Source organism: Rhinichthys klamathensis, unplaced genomic scaffold, assembly GCF_029890125.1.
Source record: "Rhinichthys klamathensis goyatoka isolate OS25496 unplaced genomic scaffold, OSU_Roscu_1.1 h1tg000256l_1, whole genome shotgun sequence".
NCBI lineage: Eukaryota > Metazoa > Chordata > Actinopteri > Cypriniformes > Leuciscidae > Rhinichthys > Rhinichthys klamathensis.
In genome coordinates, this window is record NW_026606778.1 from 1,901,384 (window position 1) to 1,921,541 (window position 20,158).

At 38.7% G+C, this 20,158-nt stretch overlaps 1 protein-coding gene across 4 annotated transcripts in view; it reads left to right on the plus strand.

Moving 5' to 3' along the window:
- foxn3 (forkhead box N3) overlaps positions 1-14,078 on the plus strand; it is a 104,187-nt gene extending 90,109 nt beyond the window's left edge. For all 4 annotated transcript variants that reach the window (XM_056267238.1, XM_056267240.1, XM_056267242.1 and 1 more), the window contains exons 5-6: positions 1,639-1,747; positions 10,891-14,078. In XM_056267238.1, coding sequence (XP_056123213.1) covers positions 1,639-1,747; positions 10,891-11,359 — 578 coding nt within the window. In that variant the 3' untranslated portion in view covers positions 11,360-14,078. The remainder of the gene's footprint in view (positions 1-1,638; positions 1,748-10,890) is intronic.
- Positions 14,079-20,158: the final 6,080 nt, after the last annotated feature.

The window sequence follows — 20,158 nt, forward strand, 5'->3', positions numbered from 1 at the left end:
TGTTTGGTCAAGATCTTGATAAATCACATTTTAGCTTGTTTGTAGAGAGTATATTTTGTACGTTCCTTTGATAAAACATGAATATATAATGAATGGAATGTCTTGCAATACTCGTTATTATCTTGAGGTATAACATTCAATACAGTGCTCTTGTAGGGGAGGTCATTCAGAAAAAAGTGAGCACTTGTCGCTTGTAGCATAATCAGCATTATAGAAGAATGAAAATAATCAAATAACAGCCCACTTCCCTGTAAAATCAAGTGACCTGGCAAATTTTTCTTGTCTTTTTTTTTTATCCCTTTTTAATTCAGGTGGCAGTACAATCTTGTTTGTTATTTTATCATCTGTCTGGGCTAATTTCTTCCTCACATTACATAGGAGACTAGGAAAGCAATTCATTTTCCATTGGGTTTGTGGTTGTTTCCTGATTGAATGTGGAAAACAATTTGACTATCATATGTAGATGTATTTAGAGAATTCTGTTCCCTCACATTATTTCATTTCGATAGTCCACTTTAGATGTTATGCTAACTATATACTATATTTATAACTTTGCAACTACATGTCAGCTACCAGTCATTATCAGTAGACTGTTAAGACTCTTATAGAGTAAGTTGATATGTACTTGCAAAGTTACTTATAGTCAGTAGAATGTCTGTTGGGGATCATCAAAATAAAGTGTTAGCAGATATTAAGCAGACAGATATTACTGATGACTGGTAGTTGACATGTAGTTGCAAAGTTACTTATAGTTAATATAATATCGAAATTATATCGAAATATATTGTTACCCTTCAGAACCAGACTTTCGACCTATGCATTAGGTATGTCCACTTTGCAGTTTATTCTCCTCTCCTCCTCACCCACCAGTGCATTCATGGACATGCCCCCCTTTACCTACAGGAACTCCTCAAACACCAGAGCTCCTCACGCACTCTCCGGTCTGCAAACACAATCACCCTTTATGTCCCCAGAACCAAGCTCTGTAGCATGGGTGGTAGGGCCTTTTCATCGGCTGCTCCGAGGCTGTGGAATGCCCTCCCTGATCACCTGAGGGCCCCACAGACTACAGATGTTTTTAAACAAAACCTAAAAACGTATCTTTTTAAAAAAAGCTTTTAAATAAATGTATTTTATAGGGACCCCCCCTTGATTTTGAGTTTTTAATTATATTACTATATGGTCTGTAGCACTTTGAGATTGCTAAAATGTAAAGTGCAATACAAATAAAATTTATTATTATTATTATTATTATTATTCTGTTTGGAAACGGTCTATTTAGACAAGAGCCCCGTCTGACATGCTAATGAACCAACCACTGTTTCTTTCTTTTTACGTACCAGTAAAAAAGTTTACGTACGTGCATTCGAAGTTGCAAAAGCCAGCTGAACAGATTGAAACTGATGATTTCGGACGGTTCTTGACTGTCTGATCCTATTTGAAACTACAGGGAAATTTCATCCTTTAACATCAACAGCTGGAATTAAAACCATTTTAAGCTGATTTCTAAAAGCTTAAACATGGTGTGATGCTTTTGAATTGACTTTGCTTTTGAATTGTTTGCATTATGAATTTGTGCTCCCATATGCTTGCAGGTACTCTGTGCATTAATGCACATTATCTGTGTTTTCTCCCCAGTCCCTCAGGGAGTGATCCAGAACGGAGCTCGAATGATGAGCCAGGGCCTCTTCCCAGGAATCCGACCCCTTCCCATCAACCCCATTGTCAGCAGGACAGCCACTGTCAGGTCAGTCCTGTCCCTCCAGGTCACTTTGAGCGAATTTCCTGTCTCCGCTGACTCATTACTTGATTGACAGGTTTATCAGCCAATCAGAATCATGCTCACACTGCAGATCTTGGTTCATATCTGATCTTTGCCTTTGACTCTGTGAAGTCTGGCTGCTTTTTATTAGAGCAGAACAGCCAGGTCATTCACAGACATCAGCACACCTCCTTATTCAGACTTAGGCCCTGCTCTTGCATGCATGATGTGAGATGAATAATTGATCACATACACTAAGTTTTTTTAATGGCATGACCGAACACATGGACAGTCTGTCTTGCTGTGAAACATTCATAAGCCTGGGCACTAAAAGGTTGTAATTAGAACATAGGGCTCGAATAGGTGGAAAAACAGCAGAATCACCGGTTTAAACAGAGAGGTTCGCAATGTCTAAGTGTGTGTGTGTGTGTTTGTATGTGCGCTCACCTAAAGTCTTCTAAACGACATGTCAAGGTCACATCGTAATATGTCCAATTTTACTTTATATATTAAAATGCATAACAGAATAGTCTAAAACAACTTTAGAATAAACACTTTTTATAAGGAATAGGAATAGTGAAAAGGAATTTCACCCAAAAATAAAAATGTCCATATTAATTACTCACACCAAGGCCATCCAAGCCTCTGTTTACACCTGGTATTAAGATGCGTTTTGGGCAATCGGATCACAAGTGGGCGATGCTAAATACTGGTGTAAACAGGGTCTAAAACGTTTTGAGCTTGTCCACTTTTGACCACTTCCAGAGGTGGTCGAAAATACATTAGACCGGATTGCTTTCATAGTCTAAACGCTCATGTGGTAGAAAGTGTTCCAACAGCCACAAAAGACGCCTACTCTCCGCCTACTGAACTACACTCACCTAAAGGATTATTAGGAACACCTGTTCAATTTCTCATTAATGCAATTATCTAATCAACCAATCACATGGCAGTTGCTTCAATGCATTTAGGGGTGTGGTCCTGGTCAAGACAATCTCCTGAACTCCAAACTGAATGTCAGAATTGGAAAGAAAGGTGATTTAAGCAATTTTGAGCGTGGGATGGTTGTTGGTGCCAGACGGGCCGGTCTGAGTATTTCACAATCTGCTCAGTTACTGGGATTTTCACGCACATCCATTTCTAGGGTTTACAAAGAATGGTGTGAAAAGGGGAAAACATCCAGTATGCGGCAGTCCTGTGGGCGAAAATGCCTTGTTGATGCTAGAGGTCAGAGGAGAATGGGCCGACTGACTCAAGGTGATAGAAGAGCAACTTTGACTGAAATAACCACTCGTTACAACCGAGGTATGCAGCAAAGCATTTGTGAAGCCACAACACACACAACCTTGAGGCGGATGGGCTACAACAGCAGAAGACCCCATCGGGTAACACTCATCTCCACTACAAATAGGAAAAAGAGGCTACAATTTGCAAGAGCTCACCAAAATTGGACAGTTGAAGACTGGAAAAATGTTGCCTGGTCTGATGAGTCTCGATTTCTGTTGAGACATTCAGATGGTAGAGTCAGAATTTGGCGTAAACAGGATGAGAACATGGATCCATCATGCCTTGTTACCACTGTGCAGGCTGCTGGTGGTGGTGTAATGGTGTGGGGGATGTTTTCTTGGCACACTTTAGGCCCCTTAGTGCCAATCGGACATCGTTTAAATGCCACGGCCTACCTGAGCATTGTTTCTGACCATGTCCATCCCTTTATGGCCACCATGTACCCATCCTCTGATGGCTACTTCCAGCAGGTTAATGCACCATGTCACAAAGCTCGAATCATTTCAAATTGGTTTCTTGAACATGACAATGAGTTCACTGTACTAAAATGGCCCCCACAGTCACCAGATCTCCACCCAATAGAGCATCTTTGGGATGTGGTGGAACGGGAGCTTCGTGCCCTGGATGTGCATCCCACAAATCTCCATCAACTGCAAGATGCTATCCTATCAATATGGGCCAACATTTCTAAAGAATGCTTTCAGCACCTTGTTGAATCAATGCCACGTAGAATTAAGGCAGTTCTGAAGGCGAAAGGGGGTCAAACACAGTATTAGTATGTTGTTCCTAATAATCCTTTAGGTGAGTGTAAACATTATGGAAAGCGCGCTAGTTAGATGGGATTTAAACTTTGTCGGCTGAAGACCCAAGTTTGGTTTGAAGATGGAAAACATACCAAGCACAATGTTCCCTCACAATTCCTGATTTCTAACAGTCACTCACTTTGTTTGACGTGGTCTAGTGGCTATCAGAGCAGAAACGAAAGCTGCTGCCCTCTGTATGTTGTCTCCAGTCACGTTCATATGTAAATTGCGTGAGCTTATTTTGTCCATTATAACGAAAGATCTGAAAAAGCCCATACATTTACCCACCCATAGACCCTCCCCTTAAAGAAATCGGGACAGAAGTGGTTGAAAGTGGACAAAGATGGATTAAAACAGCAGGTATAAACGTGGAATGTCTCCCTCGTCTACTTGTGATCCGATCGACCAAAACGCATCTTAATATCAGGTGTAAACTGGGCCAAAGATGTACAGTGGGTACTCAACCAGAATAATACTTTTACCGCCGCCGCTCCCGCGGCGGTAAAATTCTGGTGTGTATTTGTTGCCTTTTACCGCTAAGAGGCGCTACAATTACAGACTTTGAAAAGTGTCAGTTTATTCTCTCTATTGCGTAATCTGCCGCAGTGCCGCTGCTCATTCAGAGCCATTGAAAGCTGGTAACAGATGATTTCAAGTGAAACTTGTAGTTAAACGAATTCATAATCACAATAGGCCTACTGAAATTAAATTGAATAAAGTGAAAACATTTCAACATAAAACATCGCAACCGAAACATATTAGGCTATCAATGAGGGTTTGGAAGAGCATAAGACTATATTTAACAGCGTTCAGACGATAGCTCAGCGGTTAACGCAACAACATGAGCCGCACTACGCTTCAAACGATCTGAGATCGAATCTCAATGGAGCCAATTTGCTGTTGGCCGAATTCGTTTATGTTTTACCGTTCTTGATGCTTCAATAGGTAACTGTTTATTAGCGAGTTCATTAACTGTTTACTTATGTAAAGTCAAGAGTTTTGTTTAAATTATCAATGGCACATTACAACATAAATTTGCTACATTCCAGTAGAGCCGCTGCACGACAAAACTGATGAGGGAAGATTAGCTGATCGCGTCAGAAAATGAAAATAATGAAGCTTGTCTTTAATCTGCTAAATTATTGTTTTGTGAATCATTCACGAAATTGAGGTGATAGACAGTGATACCCGGCCATAGCAACGGAAGAAATTTTTCAAAACAGATCCATAAATTGAACAAATCAGAAAAGACTGATTTTGTTGACTTGGCTACACAAAATAACAGACTAACTAAATAGTATTGCTTTCAATATAAAAAAAAATGAAAATGTAAAAGAACACTAAAATTAATTAAGTTTGAAACCCCATTGCACATTTTTAAGGTTTAAATAAAGTGGGACAGTTTATTTGTTTAAAACAGCTGGTTGCATTGAGTTTAGAGTTTATTTCCTTTGCGATGCAAAATAAGAAACACAGAATCTTATTCTTGCAACATTTTAAATTTGTATTGCCAAATAAATTGCAGCTTAATTAAACAATTAAAACAGTACAAAACGAACAAAACGACATAAATTAAGAACATGCGTTTTTCTTTGCCTCTCTCTTGCGCTGGATCTCTTTTTAGCAAGTTTATTTTGTCTCCCTCCAAAAAAAAAAAAAAAAACCTGTAACAAATGATTTTGCCTTTGTTGCTTCAAAGACACAGCATGCCTTGTTGAATTCACTTACAATAAAACGAGGTTGAATTAAAGAGCTCTTTATCTGCTTCGTTTCGTCAACAGTTAATGTTTAGATAATGCCAGATTGTTGACAATCATACACACTGCTTCAAACATTCTAAAACTCTATAAAAACAGTTGAAACAACTGGATTGAACACTTTAATTTAAATTTTGTGTGAAAAACTTTAAATACAAAAAATACACTATATTTATAATTAAATAAGATATAGGGCCTACATTTGGACACATCGAGAGATTTATCCTTAAAAGAATTTAGCCTTTGCCTGCTCATTGGGCTGGCTATCCGACATCTCCATATGAAAGACGAACATTAACACCTATTGTGCACGCACGATAAAGCCACTGTCCCTCCAAACCCCCACAGGCTCTCTGAATCTGAGACTGACTTAAAACAAGAAGTCGCAATTCACACTTAAACCGCTATTAGACATTAGCATTAGGCTATTAAAGTGTTGATAATGAAGGAATTAAATAATGTGAGCTACATGTAGTGATATTTCTGTCATGAAACTTTATTACTAAATATTTAATTTCAATAATTCATTCAATTTCAATACATTTTTCTTTTTTATTCAAATAAATCTCGAACCACAGTGCTTCGTTGTGCTGCTGTTAAACTAAATAACATTTATAGAATAATTATGAACTTAAATTAAACAATAGCGCAACATTTCGACAAATAAATTATTTGATTTGTTTTTACATTTTAATTCAGGGCGATTTAGCCTATTTAATAGAGCGAGATTTTCCCCTTGCCTTGTCCTTTCCTCATTTTTAAGCGCTCACATAGTTAAACATGTTTTAAGTAGATCCTCTGTACCTCTGTACCTCTCAGTTTCAGATGGATTAGGCTACATAATCAGATAACATTTATTAAATATTTAGACATTTAAAGGCTTTAGACATGAGCTGAGGCAAGTGGCTTTCGGTTCAGTTTTGTGACGAGCAGTTCCCGGAGACAGAGACGACTGCTAAAATGTTGTTAGCCTAATATGAATAAAAGTTTACTAGAAGCCTATTAAGTTATTTTAGCTGTTATGAGAAAAATAAATCCAAGTGAACGCGCCGCCGCGTTTGTCGAACACTAATTCAACATGCCAGAATAAAACCCGACTTTAGAACAATAGCGACACTCGACGTGATGTGCCAAAACTATAAACTTCAATATTTCATTCAAAATAATCTCAAAACGCTTTGTGACATTTTGAAAAGCCGTGGGCCTACATTAAGGCCACTGGAACCACGAACGTAGGCTACTGTAACTGAAACGCTGGTTTTGATTTTATTGTTTGTCGTTTAAACGTGCCTGTTGCATATCTTTATTTTATATATTTTATATGGTCTATTGGTGAAGTAGCCTAAGCCTATTAGCACTGATTACTGCGGAGGAAGGGGGTGGGGGGTTAAAATAATTCAGCAGCAGGGATGTTTAGACCAGAAGGAAATCCCCGTCCCCCCTGGCAAATCACACCTTGCTTAAAACCATGTTTTTAAAAACTCAATGTAGGGAATCCAAAAAATAGGCTATATAGGCCTAGGCTATATATATATATATTTTTTTTTTTTTTTTTTTTTTTTACAGAACTGCTTTTGAAATTACGAATGGTATAAGATGTTAAGTCATTCTGTTGGATACTATTTGTTCCAGTGTAAAATGGAAATGCATGGCAATTTTCTTTTATAATATAAGCAAAAACTAGGCCTATATCGTGCATAACAGAGTTTTAGAACTAGACAAATCTCTCTGCATTAATAATAGGATATAAAATGCATTAATAGGGTAATATAAAATTGACAAAAGTCCTTGTTTGTGCGGGATTTGAACCCGTGTCATCTAAATGATTGAATCGTAAGTTCTTCCACTCGGCCATGAATTTACTCACTGTGAAATGCCCAAACGTTTGTTTCTCCAGTGTGTTCACTCACATGAGCGAGAAAACGTTTTATCGTTAGCATAAAACACCTTTTACTGTTTTAAAAGACGATATCTTATCTGTATGACCAAAAATTACAGAGTAGGATAGCTTCTATCCTAGAAAGTTCTTTTAGTTGTTATGAGAAAAAATAAATTCAAGTGAAAGCGCCGCCGTGTTTGTTGAACTCTATTTCAACATGCCAGACTTTAGAATAATGCGTAGCGCCACTCGGCGTGATGTGCCAAAACACTTAATTATAAACTTCAATATTTCATTCAAAAACATCTCAAAACGCTTTGTGACATTTTGAAAAGCCATGAACGTATTAAGGCCACTGGAACCAGGATCGTAACTGAAACGCGCTGCATGTTATCTCTCAATACAGGAGCAGAAGCGCCGGTTCAGATTTTATTGTTTGTTGTTTAAACGTGCGTGTTGCATATTTTATATATATATAATATATATATTTGATATGGTCTATTGGTGAATTAGGCAAAGCATTGATTACTGGGGGGAAATCCCCCACCAGCATATCGCACCTTGTTACACAATTTTTTTAAAAACGTAGCCTATGGAACCCCATGAAGTTTTTTTTTTTTCTGTTTTTTTAACAGAACTGCTTTTGAAATTACGATTGGAATTATTATACAGATTGATATAAATTCAGTCAATCTTGTGGATAATATTTGTTCCTTTGTGTAAAATGGAAAAATGCATGGAATTGTATTTTATAAGTAGGCTACCGTGTTTGGACAGGATTTGAACCCGTGTCATCAAAATTATTGAAACCTAAGTTCTACCACTCGACCACAACTTTTCTCACTGAGAATTTCCCAGAAGTTCGGTAGTTCAGCAGTCAGTGCGCGCACACGAGAGAAGCGCTCTTCTTCAATCCTCTCATTCCTCAATAGTTTAGCGTCATTGCACCTAATTGCGAGAGAGGCCTATTTTAACTTTTGATTCATAAAATGTTCTGCTCTAAAAGTGTTATATTCTGTTTAAATGTAGCCTACTTTTACTTTACGTTTTGCTTTCGTTTAATTTAACTGAATCTGTTAGCCTATAGGTTAAACTATTTATATTTTTATTATTATTATTTTTTTGTTCTAAAGGTTTGTTCTATTCTCTTTCGTTTGTTTATTTTTATTTTATTTTTTACATATTCAATCAGTCTCAACTATTTCATCCTTACTGTTAATTGACATTAGCCCGTTTCAAAATGCAGCAATTGCGGCTGTTTTGCTAAATGCCCCTTTGCGCCACCTGGCGGTCATTTCGCGAAGGACTTTGAAATGCGACTAGTTTATTTTTGCCGCGGTGGATTTGCCGCGGCACGAGTCGCGGCGGTAATAGGCATTCTGGTTGAGTACCTACTGTATATGACTTTCTATCCTCAGCTGAAGAGAAACTTTTGAGGAAAAACATTGCAGGAATTTTCTCCATCTAATGCAAGTAAACTGGGATCAGAGTCTATTTTTGATTTAATTTTGATTAACTCACTTTATTAACTTACTATAAATCTCAGGGGCAACTTTATGTAAATATATTAAGTCAAACAGATTCGGCCAACAATTTTTTTTATGTGTTTGAAACACAAAAGCCTTCCAAAGACAGTAAAACATGGTTAAATATTTAACCTATATTAGCAGTAGGCTTTTTAGAAAGGAAAATTAAAAAGATAAAAAAGAAGTATCAATGAATTATAAATAATTTACAGCCATTGTGAGAATAACATGTAATCATGTAATCAATAAAGAGTAACCGTAGTCCGATTACGAGTATCTTAAAACGTAATATAATAAATTACAAGTACTTAATTTTGGAATCTACTTATGTAATCCAGATTACATGTAATCAGTTACTACCCAGCACTATATATCCTTTTTGCATAGCAGTAATTGCATAAAGAAAATATATATAAGTACATTTTCCCCTACTTTCCTTTCCACGTGCATTTATTTACAAATTATTTTGTTGTACAATAAAATTACTTTAAATGCTGTAAAGCAAATACTAAATTATATAATTATAAATAATAAATCATACATCTAAAAATATTTTGTCGTTTTTGTTTCATCACATCAATGAAATTTGCTTATTTGTCACGAAGATAATGTTAAATCCCCCAGTAAGATTCATTATTTTATTAGCATAAAACAAAGGCATAGACCATATAAATATGTCAGATTACCTCTATTATGATATGAGCATTCAGCAACAGCTCTCCTTTGTCCATATGCACACACAGGGCCTCAGCCTCTCAGTTGCTGTATGATGCCCATATCGTGTAGTGACGGTCCGAAGAGTAAAACAGCCTCTTTAAAATGAGTGACACTGCATTTAGGCATTAATTATTGAAGCAGTTTCTTTAGCCTGCTGTGCTGCGGCTATAATTTATGAGTCATAAATGCACATATGAGGCAGGAAGTGGAAAAGCTCTTAGGATTATTTTTCGAACCACAGAGGGAGGTTTAGCGTTCCTGCAGCAAATATGCAAAGTGCGTTCTTTTTCACTCTTAAACTGAACTGTGACCAGAAGCACAAAACAAATGTCATTGTAAAGACACTTGATTATGTTTCTGAAAATAAGAGGCATAAACAGAGCTAAACTGTCTTTATTCACTTATTTTTCATCATATTATTTTACAGAAAAGTGGAGAGTTTTGTAAACCCCCAATTAATTCACTTTTTAATTGTAGTTGGTCGGCTGAAGATGTGCTTCAAAGCTCAAGTGTATTTCAGAGACAAATGCTTACAATAATTGTTTTTAACATTTGAGGATGTGGTGCTTACCAACACACAATACAAGTTTAATAAAAAAGAAGAGCTGTGAGATGTGCTAACCACTGTTGTGGTTCTAGCATTTTACCCTGTAATCAAAAGAGAGAAAAAGAGAATGATTAATAATAAGCACTGTTTCATGACAATCGAATAAATGAAGCCTTGGTGAACATAAGAGACTTCCTTTTAAAATCATTAAAAATCGTACTGACCCCAAACTTTTGAATGTATGATATATGATTATTTAATTTCCTTTTTTTCTCTTTTGATTTGTGGGTGAAATATGACCCAGGCATATCCTTGACTGGTTTTGTGATTTAGATTTTACCCACTTTATACAATAACAAATGGACTGAATGTATTCATGTGTTCCAGAGGTTGTTGCCATCTGTGCAAAAAAACAGCAAAACATCAGTACAGAGTGTCCATGTTACACATATTATTATAATTAATTACTATAGTAGCATAATTACAAGCAGCTCCACAAAATAATTACACAGTTAGCGCATGTAGTTCATTTGTTTTCCGAAGCACTTACACAGTACAACAAGAACAGCATGTGTGCGGTTTGCACTAATGCATCTCTCGTCTGTGTTATAGGTCAGTACTCGAATACAGGATTACCAGTGACGGCGAGCCCACCTGTAACTCTCCACTGGTCAGCAGTGACTCCAAGGATGACCACAACTACAGTTTTGCCAAATCTTCCAGCTCGGACGTCGGAGAAGAGGCTCACTGCGATGGAAGCGAGGTGAGCTTCCACGCCAACGAGACTGGCAGCGATGTCGAGGACGACGACAAGAGCAAAATCAAGAAGGAGCCCAAAGAGTGGTCCGTGGACGCCCTCGCTCTGGCCCAGCACAAGAAACGGCAACATTTGACAAAAGTCAAACAGAGAGTGGCCAGTGACACTCTTCCTCTAAAAAAGAGGCGCACAGAGAAGCCTCCGGAAAGTGACGACGAGGAGATGAAGGAGGCGGCCGGGTCCCTGCTTCATTTGGCGGGAGTCAGGGCCTGTTTGAACAATATCACCAACCGGACGGCAAAGGGGCAGAAAGAGCAAAAATAATGAACAGACTGTATTATAAAGAGAGAGAAAAAAACATCACTTTGAATAGAATTTACTATTTTCTTTCCCAGGACATCAGGTGAATTCTACTGATTTGTGGCAATATCAACAATCACTTTGTTTTCCTATCTTTATAGGTAACATTTTACTGAGGGTTTCTTGTTTTGGTTCACCTATTTTATTGTGTTTTCTTTCTTTTTTCTAATCTACGGAGATTGAAGCCATAGCCTTCCCTTTTTTAAGATATTCAGCCAATTATTTCATTCTTCTGAGAGAGGAGAAAAAAAAAAGTGATAGCAAAATTTGCCCTGCCCCATTGTCATAGTGAAAAGTGAAACTACTCTTAATTTGTGGTGCAGCTTGCCAGAGTTACTGATAATTATAGGTTCTAGTAATCTCTGATGTAATATAAGATGTTTTAGAAGCACAGGGCAGTGCCAAAGACAATCCTCGGGCAGTTTCTGTGATGTCACTTCCCCTTGATGCTCTCACCGGTAAAAGAAGTCCAGCAGCATCGAGTGGAGACAGCTCATGTCTGTAGTTGTCGTTTGGCTCGTATGAATCATGATTCACCACGATGAGAGTAAACCATAAGCCTTTGTCAAAGTGCTTTTTGGTGGCAAAAGTGATACATTTACCAATATGTCTTTCAAAACTGCCCACGTTTTTTTTCCTAAGCAATCAAAATGAGTGATATTTTCCTTCTAAAGCGATTGTGGATGGTGATATTTCTTCTTCGGCACAATGAAAAGGACAACTCTGAGCTAATGCTACAATACCTGCCAATTGTATTTTAATAGCGGAAAATAATGACTGGAGTTTTTTTGTGTTCGTTCGTTCGTTTACGTTTTCTAATTTTTTTATTTGAAACCCTCGTGATGTAATAAGCAATTTCATCCAGTCAGGATAAACACTGTATAAAAGTAACACTAGACCGTTTTCCTTTCTTAATTTAAGCAATGTAGCCAGCAGGATTTTCCAAATCGTGTTGCATGGGTTCTGTAAAGAAAAAGAAGACCGTTTTTTTAAAAAAAAATCAAAGTTCATGTAAGGTAAATAATGTATTTAGCATGGAGCATGAATTATTTTCATATAAATATAGATCCTAGAGAACTAAGGCACCGCCTCTAATTTCTATGCCAATAGGCCTAGTCTCTTTCGTTGTTTTTGTCAGTTTTGATTTCGATTTGTCGTCCTCATCATCGCCTTCGTGTTAAAGCAGGCATCTTCACAATTACCTTCTTCAGGGACAAACACTGACTGTTGGGAAACTCTCTCTGCAATACGAGGACTCGGGCTTGGGCCGTCTCGGTCCACGCTAACGGCCGCCCCTCTAACGAATACCCGCTACGTCAATGTCCGTGTCTTCAAGGAGAAGTTCGTAGTGAGTGTCGGTCCCCTGCTACTTCCGGCTTCGTGCCTGCTTTTCTTCCGTGTGTAATCCGGATGTGCGTGTCTGTGATTTATTCAGGGTCTTCCATTTTGTTCCACGAGACTTTGGATCTACAGTACAAGTAGTTTTTTTGTTCCCGTATTTACATGTAGCACTGTTCAGGAGTCATCAGTATTGATTCAGTTCTCGGTACAGGCAGTCAGACGGATATTTACGCCTCCACACATATATATTTAAGCACTTATAGACGAAAACAAGTGATATCAGAGCTCAGTGCAAACGCTGGTGTATATATTTTCACGACCTCACCGAATTGCACTTTTATTGTTTTAACGTATGGTAAAGAACTTAAGGGTTCAGTGCCAAAGCCTGTAATGACTCTATACACATGCATACTTGATATGTTAGTCATAAACATGTCAATGAGTTGTAGCATTTCTCTCAAGTACCCATGTATAAGATATTCTCAGTCATATTTGTTAATATCGCTCTGCATTGCTGTTTCATGAAGTCACACTGTCTTCCCTGTTCATCTGATGATGATAATGGTTCGACCTAATGTTTTGTAGCGTGTTGAATGTTATATCTGACCCATGAGTGTTAATGTGACGTCTCCAGTTGGCATGCCTTTCCCTAACCAAGTTAGACATTTCTTGACGTTTCCTCCCCACATCTATGCGAAATAACCCCAATTATAACCTTGTCTGCTGGTCTTTATCAACATCTGCCATATCACGTTTCTGTTCAATGTGCTTCAAACTGGGAAACCGGTAGCAGAGAGAGCTACGAGTCCTTTATACACTGCCTTCCTTCAAAGAAAACACTCACTACGTAACTTTTCCTCTCCTGTTCTTTCAGAGGAACCTGAAACACGTTAAAAAGAAGAGCCAGCCAAAAAAATAATAATAAAAAAACGTTAATAGGAGGCGAAGTGTTTCTTTTTTTTCCCATTGTGTTTTTTTTTGTTGTTGTTGTTGATCGTTTTGTTGAAAGGTTCCTGTTAACTGCCATTCTGTTAAGCGTTTGAGTTGTTTAAGATGAAAGTAACGGAGTTCATTTGGTTTGTAATGAATTATTCGGTCTGATGGCATGTGCACCCTGCTAATATGTCAATATAGAGGCGTAATTGCACTCTGTATTTCCTTTGACTTGTAATCATATTGCCAAAGACAACAGTTTTATCGATTAATGTAAATACCACTTTGTCCATTGCTACGACAAATTCCATTTGTTTTTCTTTCATTTGATTTTTTTTCTCCAACCCTACCATCAAGTTTCTGTGATGTATTGTCTTCCAGTTGCAATAAAAAAAAGTTGCAAAGGTGATCTTGAACTAGCATGATGGTTTTGTGCAGCTCTAAATGCATTGTTGATATTATTGCTTAAAATAGTCATATCTTAATATATCACATGGCTCTACAAGCCAGATCAATACGTCCTTTTTAACAGCTGATTTGGGCATTATGTTTAATAGGAAGTGAAACTGAAAAAAAGTATAGGGTTCAGATTAGGTTCAGTCAGATTGTCTAAATATTTCTGAAAGTCTTATATGTTCGTCAAGGCTACATTAAGTTGATCAAAACTACAGTAAAAATAATAAATATTGTAAAATATGAAATAACTGCTTTTTATTTGAATGTAATTTATTTCTGTGATGTCAAAGCTGAATTTTCAGCATCATTCCTCCAGTCTTCAGTGTCACATGATCCTCCAGAAATCATTATAATATGCTGATTTGCTGCTCAAGAACCATTTCTTATTATTATCAGTGTTGAAAACAGTTGTACTGCTTAATATCTTTGTGTAAAGGATTTTTTCAGGATTCTATACTGAATATAAAGTTTTAAAAGCAGCATTTATTTAGAATATAAACCTTTTGTAACATTATAAATGTCATTACTGTCATGTTTGATCAATTGAATGCATCATTGCTGAATAAAATTATTGGTCACACTTTAGATTAGGTTTCAATTCTCACTATTAACTAACTATTGTACTACTGTACAACTTTTGGCTCAATAAACTCCTAATTACTTCTTATTCATAGTTCGTAAAGTAGTTGTTTAGAAATTGGGTTGGATTAAGGGATGTAGAATATGGTCATGCAGAATAAGGCATTAATATGTGCTTTATAAGTACTAATAAACAACCAATATCCTAGTAATATGCATGCTAATATGCAACTAGTTGGACCCTAAACTAAAGTATTAATTTCTTCTTACTCGCCTTAAATCTTTCTGTTGGAAAATCTAGTTGCTACATATTAAAAACGTTAGACAATAAAATGACTCTCAATAACTTCCCACAATTTGTAAATCTTCACAAACCCTAAATTGTCTTTAATGTCTCTACTGCCTGCTGATGTCATCTTATTGTACTGATCCATTCCTGAATGTCACATGACTGAAGATGAGAAACAGGAGCAGTGACTGTATTTGGAACATGACACAATTCTTATATTGATCCTGATTGTCACTTCCTTCTCAGCAACCTATACAGCCCAGCCCCCAGAAAACTTCACACACTGCAGATTAGCTGATGAAAGACTTGAATGACCAAGTAATACGAGTATAAAGGACAAGCTAGAAGTTTTGCTTACAGTTGCATACTTAAAGATACAGTTTATTTGCTAAATTGAACACAAATTCCTGTACTTCATAAATGGAACAAACATGAAATCTGAGGTTTGACAGTTTCTGATGTCTGGTATTTGCATCGGAGTGAACTTTATTTACACATATAATTTAGATGCCATTTGGAAGCGACGTGGCCTATACTTAATCCAAGCCCGTTTACACCTGTTATTAAGATGCGCTTTGGGCGATCTAAATACTGGTGTAAACGGGCTCTAAAACGTTTTTGAGCTTCCCCACGTTCGACCACTTCCAGAGGTATAGTCAAAGATGCAATCGACCGGATTGCTCTCGTAATTTAGGTCCTGTTTACACGTGGTATTAAAGGCACACTATGCAGGAATTCCGTTTTTGTCAAACAGCGACCCTAAAGTCGCTGTGGAGTACTTGTATTTAACGTTACTGTCGTAAATACCTCTCACGCAGAGCGTCTCTGCACTCACGGCCTGATACCCCTTTGAAGCTGTTATATTAAGGTACAAAATACAAATCTTGCATAGTGTGCCTTTAAATAAGAGGGGGTGTTTATGGGTAGGCCTACTATGATATTAGACTATATAGCCTAAAATAAAAGATAATGAATTTCAAACCTGAACCAAATTTTTTTTTTAAAAGATCAACAGTCTGTCATTAGTCTGCTACTAAAAAACGTCGTGTTGTGGTTCCGGTACACCACCCATGTCAACGAAACGAATGAATGGAAATTTGCTTATCAATGTATATCTAAATTCGCGCCTACAATCCTACAATTTTCGGGACGTCTGGTCCCCCTATGTGGCGGCGCGTGCGCAGTCTCCACTCGGACGCGGTCTTCAATCTATCGCCATTACGGACTATCTCTATTCATTCCGGTGAAATCACAAAATAAAATGCACACAAACTTAGAAATATTTACTTACTAGTCCATCAACAAGATCGACGCCAGGTCAGCATCACTGTTGCATCCAGTGCTGCTTTTTAGCTCGCGCCAACGAGTGAAAAGCCCCATCTATGGAAAAGCCTGACCGAGTGGGACTCTTGTCTGGTTCCTCACGCGGTCAGATTATCTTTTCCTTTTCCTAGTCTCTCCCGACCGCGTTTTCTTTGCTTTTTCCATCGACCAGTATCACGTCTGAAATGCGCGCAAGTGTCTTCGTGCTTCATGCTGTGGTTGATGTGTGTGACGTCGTTGCCGTAAAGCATGTCGTGATTCTCGCGAGATTTGTCGGGGGCGCTCCTCTCAAACTTGCATTGCTGGTTTTTCCAGCGGCGTTCCCCCCTAGCTTTACTACCAGGATGATTCGCCCTACTATGAGTTTGTTTACCACCGAAATGACTTTGAAGCTGTTATATTAAGGTACAATTCTTGCATAGTGTGCCTTTAAATGGCTAGTTCACCCAAAAAATTCTGTAATTAATTACTCACCCTCATGTCATTTCAAACCCGTAAGACTTTCTTCTTCATCTTCGGAACACAAATTATATTTTTGATGAAATCTAAGAGGTTTCTGACCCCCCCCCCCCCCATAGACTACAACGCAATTACCACTTTCAAGGCCCAGAAAGGTAGTAAAGACATTGTTAAAATAGTCCGTGACTACAGTCGATCATGGACCTTAATGATATGAAGCGATGAGAATACAAATCACGGACCTTTATGATATAAAGCGACGAGAATACTTTTTGTGAGCAAACAAATACAAAAAATAATGACTTTATTCAACAATTTCTTCTCTTCCGTGTCAAGTCTCTGACGCTGTCCACGTTGTAAACAGAGCAGCGCTTCTGTGTGTATATCCGAATGTGTGTCCATCATCTACTTTTGATCCGATCGAACAAAGCAGATCTTAATACCAGGTGTAAGCAGGGCCAAAGAGTGCTAGTTTGGAAACACAACCGCACCCATGCTCGCCTGTGTTGCTATGCAACTGCAGGAAAAGAGAGACTGAAAATGTACAAGAAGCTTGTTGCCAGACACAGACATGCAGAGTTCATCTATTTTGCAAAGGTTACACACAGGTCACTGGAGCTGAGGTAACATGTGCTTCACTTTACACTGACATAATCTGGGGAAAATTTGATTCAAAACAAAACTAACACCAAACAATTGTCATTATTCAATTTTGGCTGCCTGTGCGTGTTATTGTGGAGTTTGGCACACTCGTGACCTCATAATACAATCCCTGCAAACATCACACTGGCAGTCAAAAGGCTGTTTCATTTACTCAGTAAATCTATCTTAGCGTTCTTCTGAAATCTCCCACGAGAGCCGGCGCGCAGCCCCAAAACACACTTCCAAAAGACATATTGCATGTGTTTGTTGCCAAGGAAACAAAGCGAGGTGGCTTTCATTTCAGCACATCCGAATGTTATTTTTCTGTCTTTCGGCAGCACGTAACATGAAAAACTGCACTGGGGTTTATCACACTGTTTTGTCTGGAGAGCGGCTGCCCCCCTCATCACCTAAAAAGTTGTCGTCTCAGGAGGATTGTTTGGGCTTGGAGGACCCGACAACTAGAACTAACACTTCCCACCTGCAACTACTTCAATATTTATTCTCGTTTCCAAGGTAGCAGGAAACGGAGGTGCTCATTGGCAGCGCAAATCAATAAGTGCGCTCTCTTTGATGGAATGCGCCACGAGATAATAACCATTCAAATCTGCCACACTGTGGCTTCAATTTGTCGGTCCTTGTAAGTCAGACACAAATATGGGAGTATTACAGCAAATCTGTGGCATTAAGGGAAGAATGTTTGAATACATTTGCAAGTCCATACATCTTCCCTTAATCTCCCTGATTTGCATGGGGGCACAGTCAAGGGATTTGAAGAGAAATTGGAATCTCTGGTACGACGGCTTCAGAAACGTGCCAGGACTTCATCAGTGAAGGCATGTGTTTCTACAATCACATTGTCCCTGAAATCACCAGGGTTTGAGCGGTTAGACATGCTGCTATCTCCTTCACTGATGTATAATGAGAGTAAAAACCCTAGTTATGTTACCTGAGGTGACCCATAAACGTCATCAGTATTATATGTCCATTGAACTAGATTTGAGGTGCTAAAACATGGATAATAAAAGTTTTAATAAAAAATTGCACGTTCAAGTTGGCTTCAGGTGCAGACAAATGCATAAAACGTTTGCATACTGATGTGAAATGCTCCATATTTTTTTCAATGACTGTGATGTTTCAATCTCTCATTTGTTCATCAGTGCTGTGCGAAAAGGCTATAAATCTCCACCTCCAACATCCTCATTCTTTATGTGTACAGATGTGACGTAATGACGCAAAGACATGCTCGAATCTCCCGCGGAAATCCACCAGTACCACTGGAATTAAAAACATGATTACAAACTTACCGTTTTGAATTGAGCTAAGGCAAGCAGATCGTTTTGAACACTGGCTGGTTATGTACTTGCTAGAAAAATTATTTTGGATCATTTTTAAAGAATTTTTTTAAAGAAGATACATTTACTTGACTTGAGGCAAAAAATCAAAAATACTTTATAAGTGTTTTTGAAAAAAGTTGCCAATCAGCGCCAGCATTTTTCATTGTTCCCTTTCGAGGGAACTCGCACTGCGTCGTTGAAAACGACTCTGGGGATGCTCCCTTAGCGTGCACCTCTGAAGTATGAATGAAACTAATCCAATCCTGATTGGTGTTGCGTCATGACGTAACATGTGACGGCATATAAAAGTGACGCCGGCACACACACACATTAGCTTTCGCTCTTCAGGAAGCGCTCTCTGTGAAACTGTCTGTCTTATTTGGTGTTGTTTTGTCTGTGCAAAGCTCTATATTATGGCCAGTGAACAATACACTACGTGTGTGCACCCCTGCCCTAGATATCTCACGGGTGGGGACACGCATCAGTTGTGTGTTTATTGTTTAGGGGCGCAGCACGCACAGGCAGCTCTCGAGAGGGCTGCCTGTGAACACTGTGAAGCACTTCCTATTAGAGTTCTGCGCTCCCGCTTGGCTATATTATTTTCTGATGATGGCTAGGCTTGTGATCCCCGCGATTCGGGTCCCGCGTCCGTTGAGGCGGCGCGGCGGCTTAGATCGTGGGTATCGCAGAAGGATCTCGCGGATGAGAACGAGACTGCTGAGGCACTTTTTCGTTCATCATCCGCAGATTCTATGACACTCGTTCACGACGCAGAAGCCCGCAATACCTCCAGTCGGCTTCGCCTAGGACCTCACGTTCAAGATAGCCTTTCTCTTAGCTATTTCTTTAAAGAGACTGGGAGATCTCCAAGCCCTGGCATTATCGCCAGCTTGCTTGGGGTGTGCCCCCGGCGGAGTTAAGGCCATCCTGCATCCCGAGACCCAGCTATGTGCCTTAAGTGCAATTTAACATGGCCAGGTCCATGGTCCTGCAAGTATTTTGTTGTGGCAAAAATTCATCTTTAACAAACATCACTGCGTAAGAGACACTCAGAGTCAAATTATATAAAATAGAAGTATTTATTTTTGCAAGAATAGGAGCAGTCTAATACACAGTTGTTACCCTGTGCAGAAGAGTGACACACCCCCAGACAGACTGAACTAGCTTTTATCTTAGTTTCAAGGCCTTCTTCCCCCCAGAGCCTTCCTCCCAGTAGTTTTCCATAGACGTCACTAGTTGGCCCACTAAGCCCCCCTGCACCAAAATGGCCTTCTGACATCTAGGTCAGAGGTCCTTGTTCGTCTGTTCTCTGGAGTGTCTCCCTCTTCTGCCTCCCCAGGTACATAAACAGAATCTTCTCTCACTACAAGTGAGAGACACACATGTGACATTCTTTGAATCATC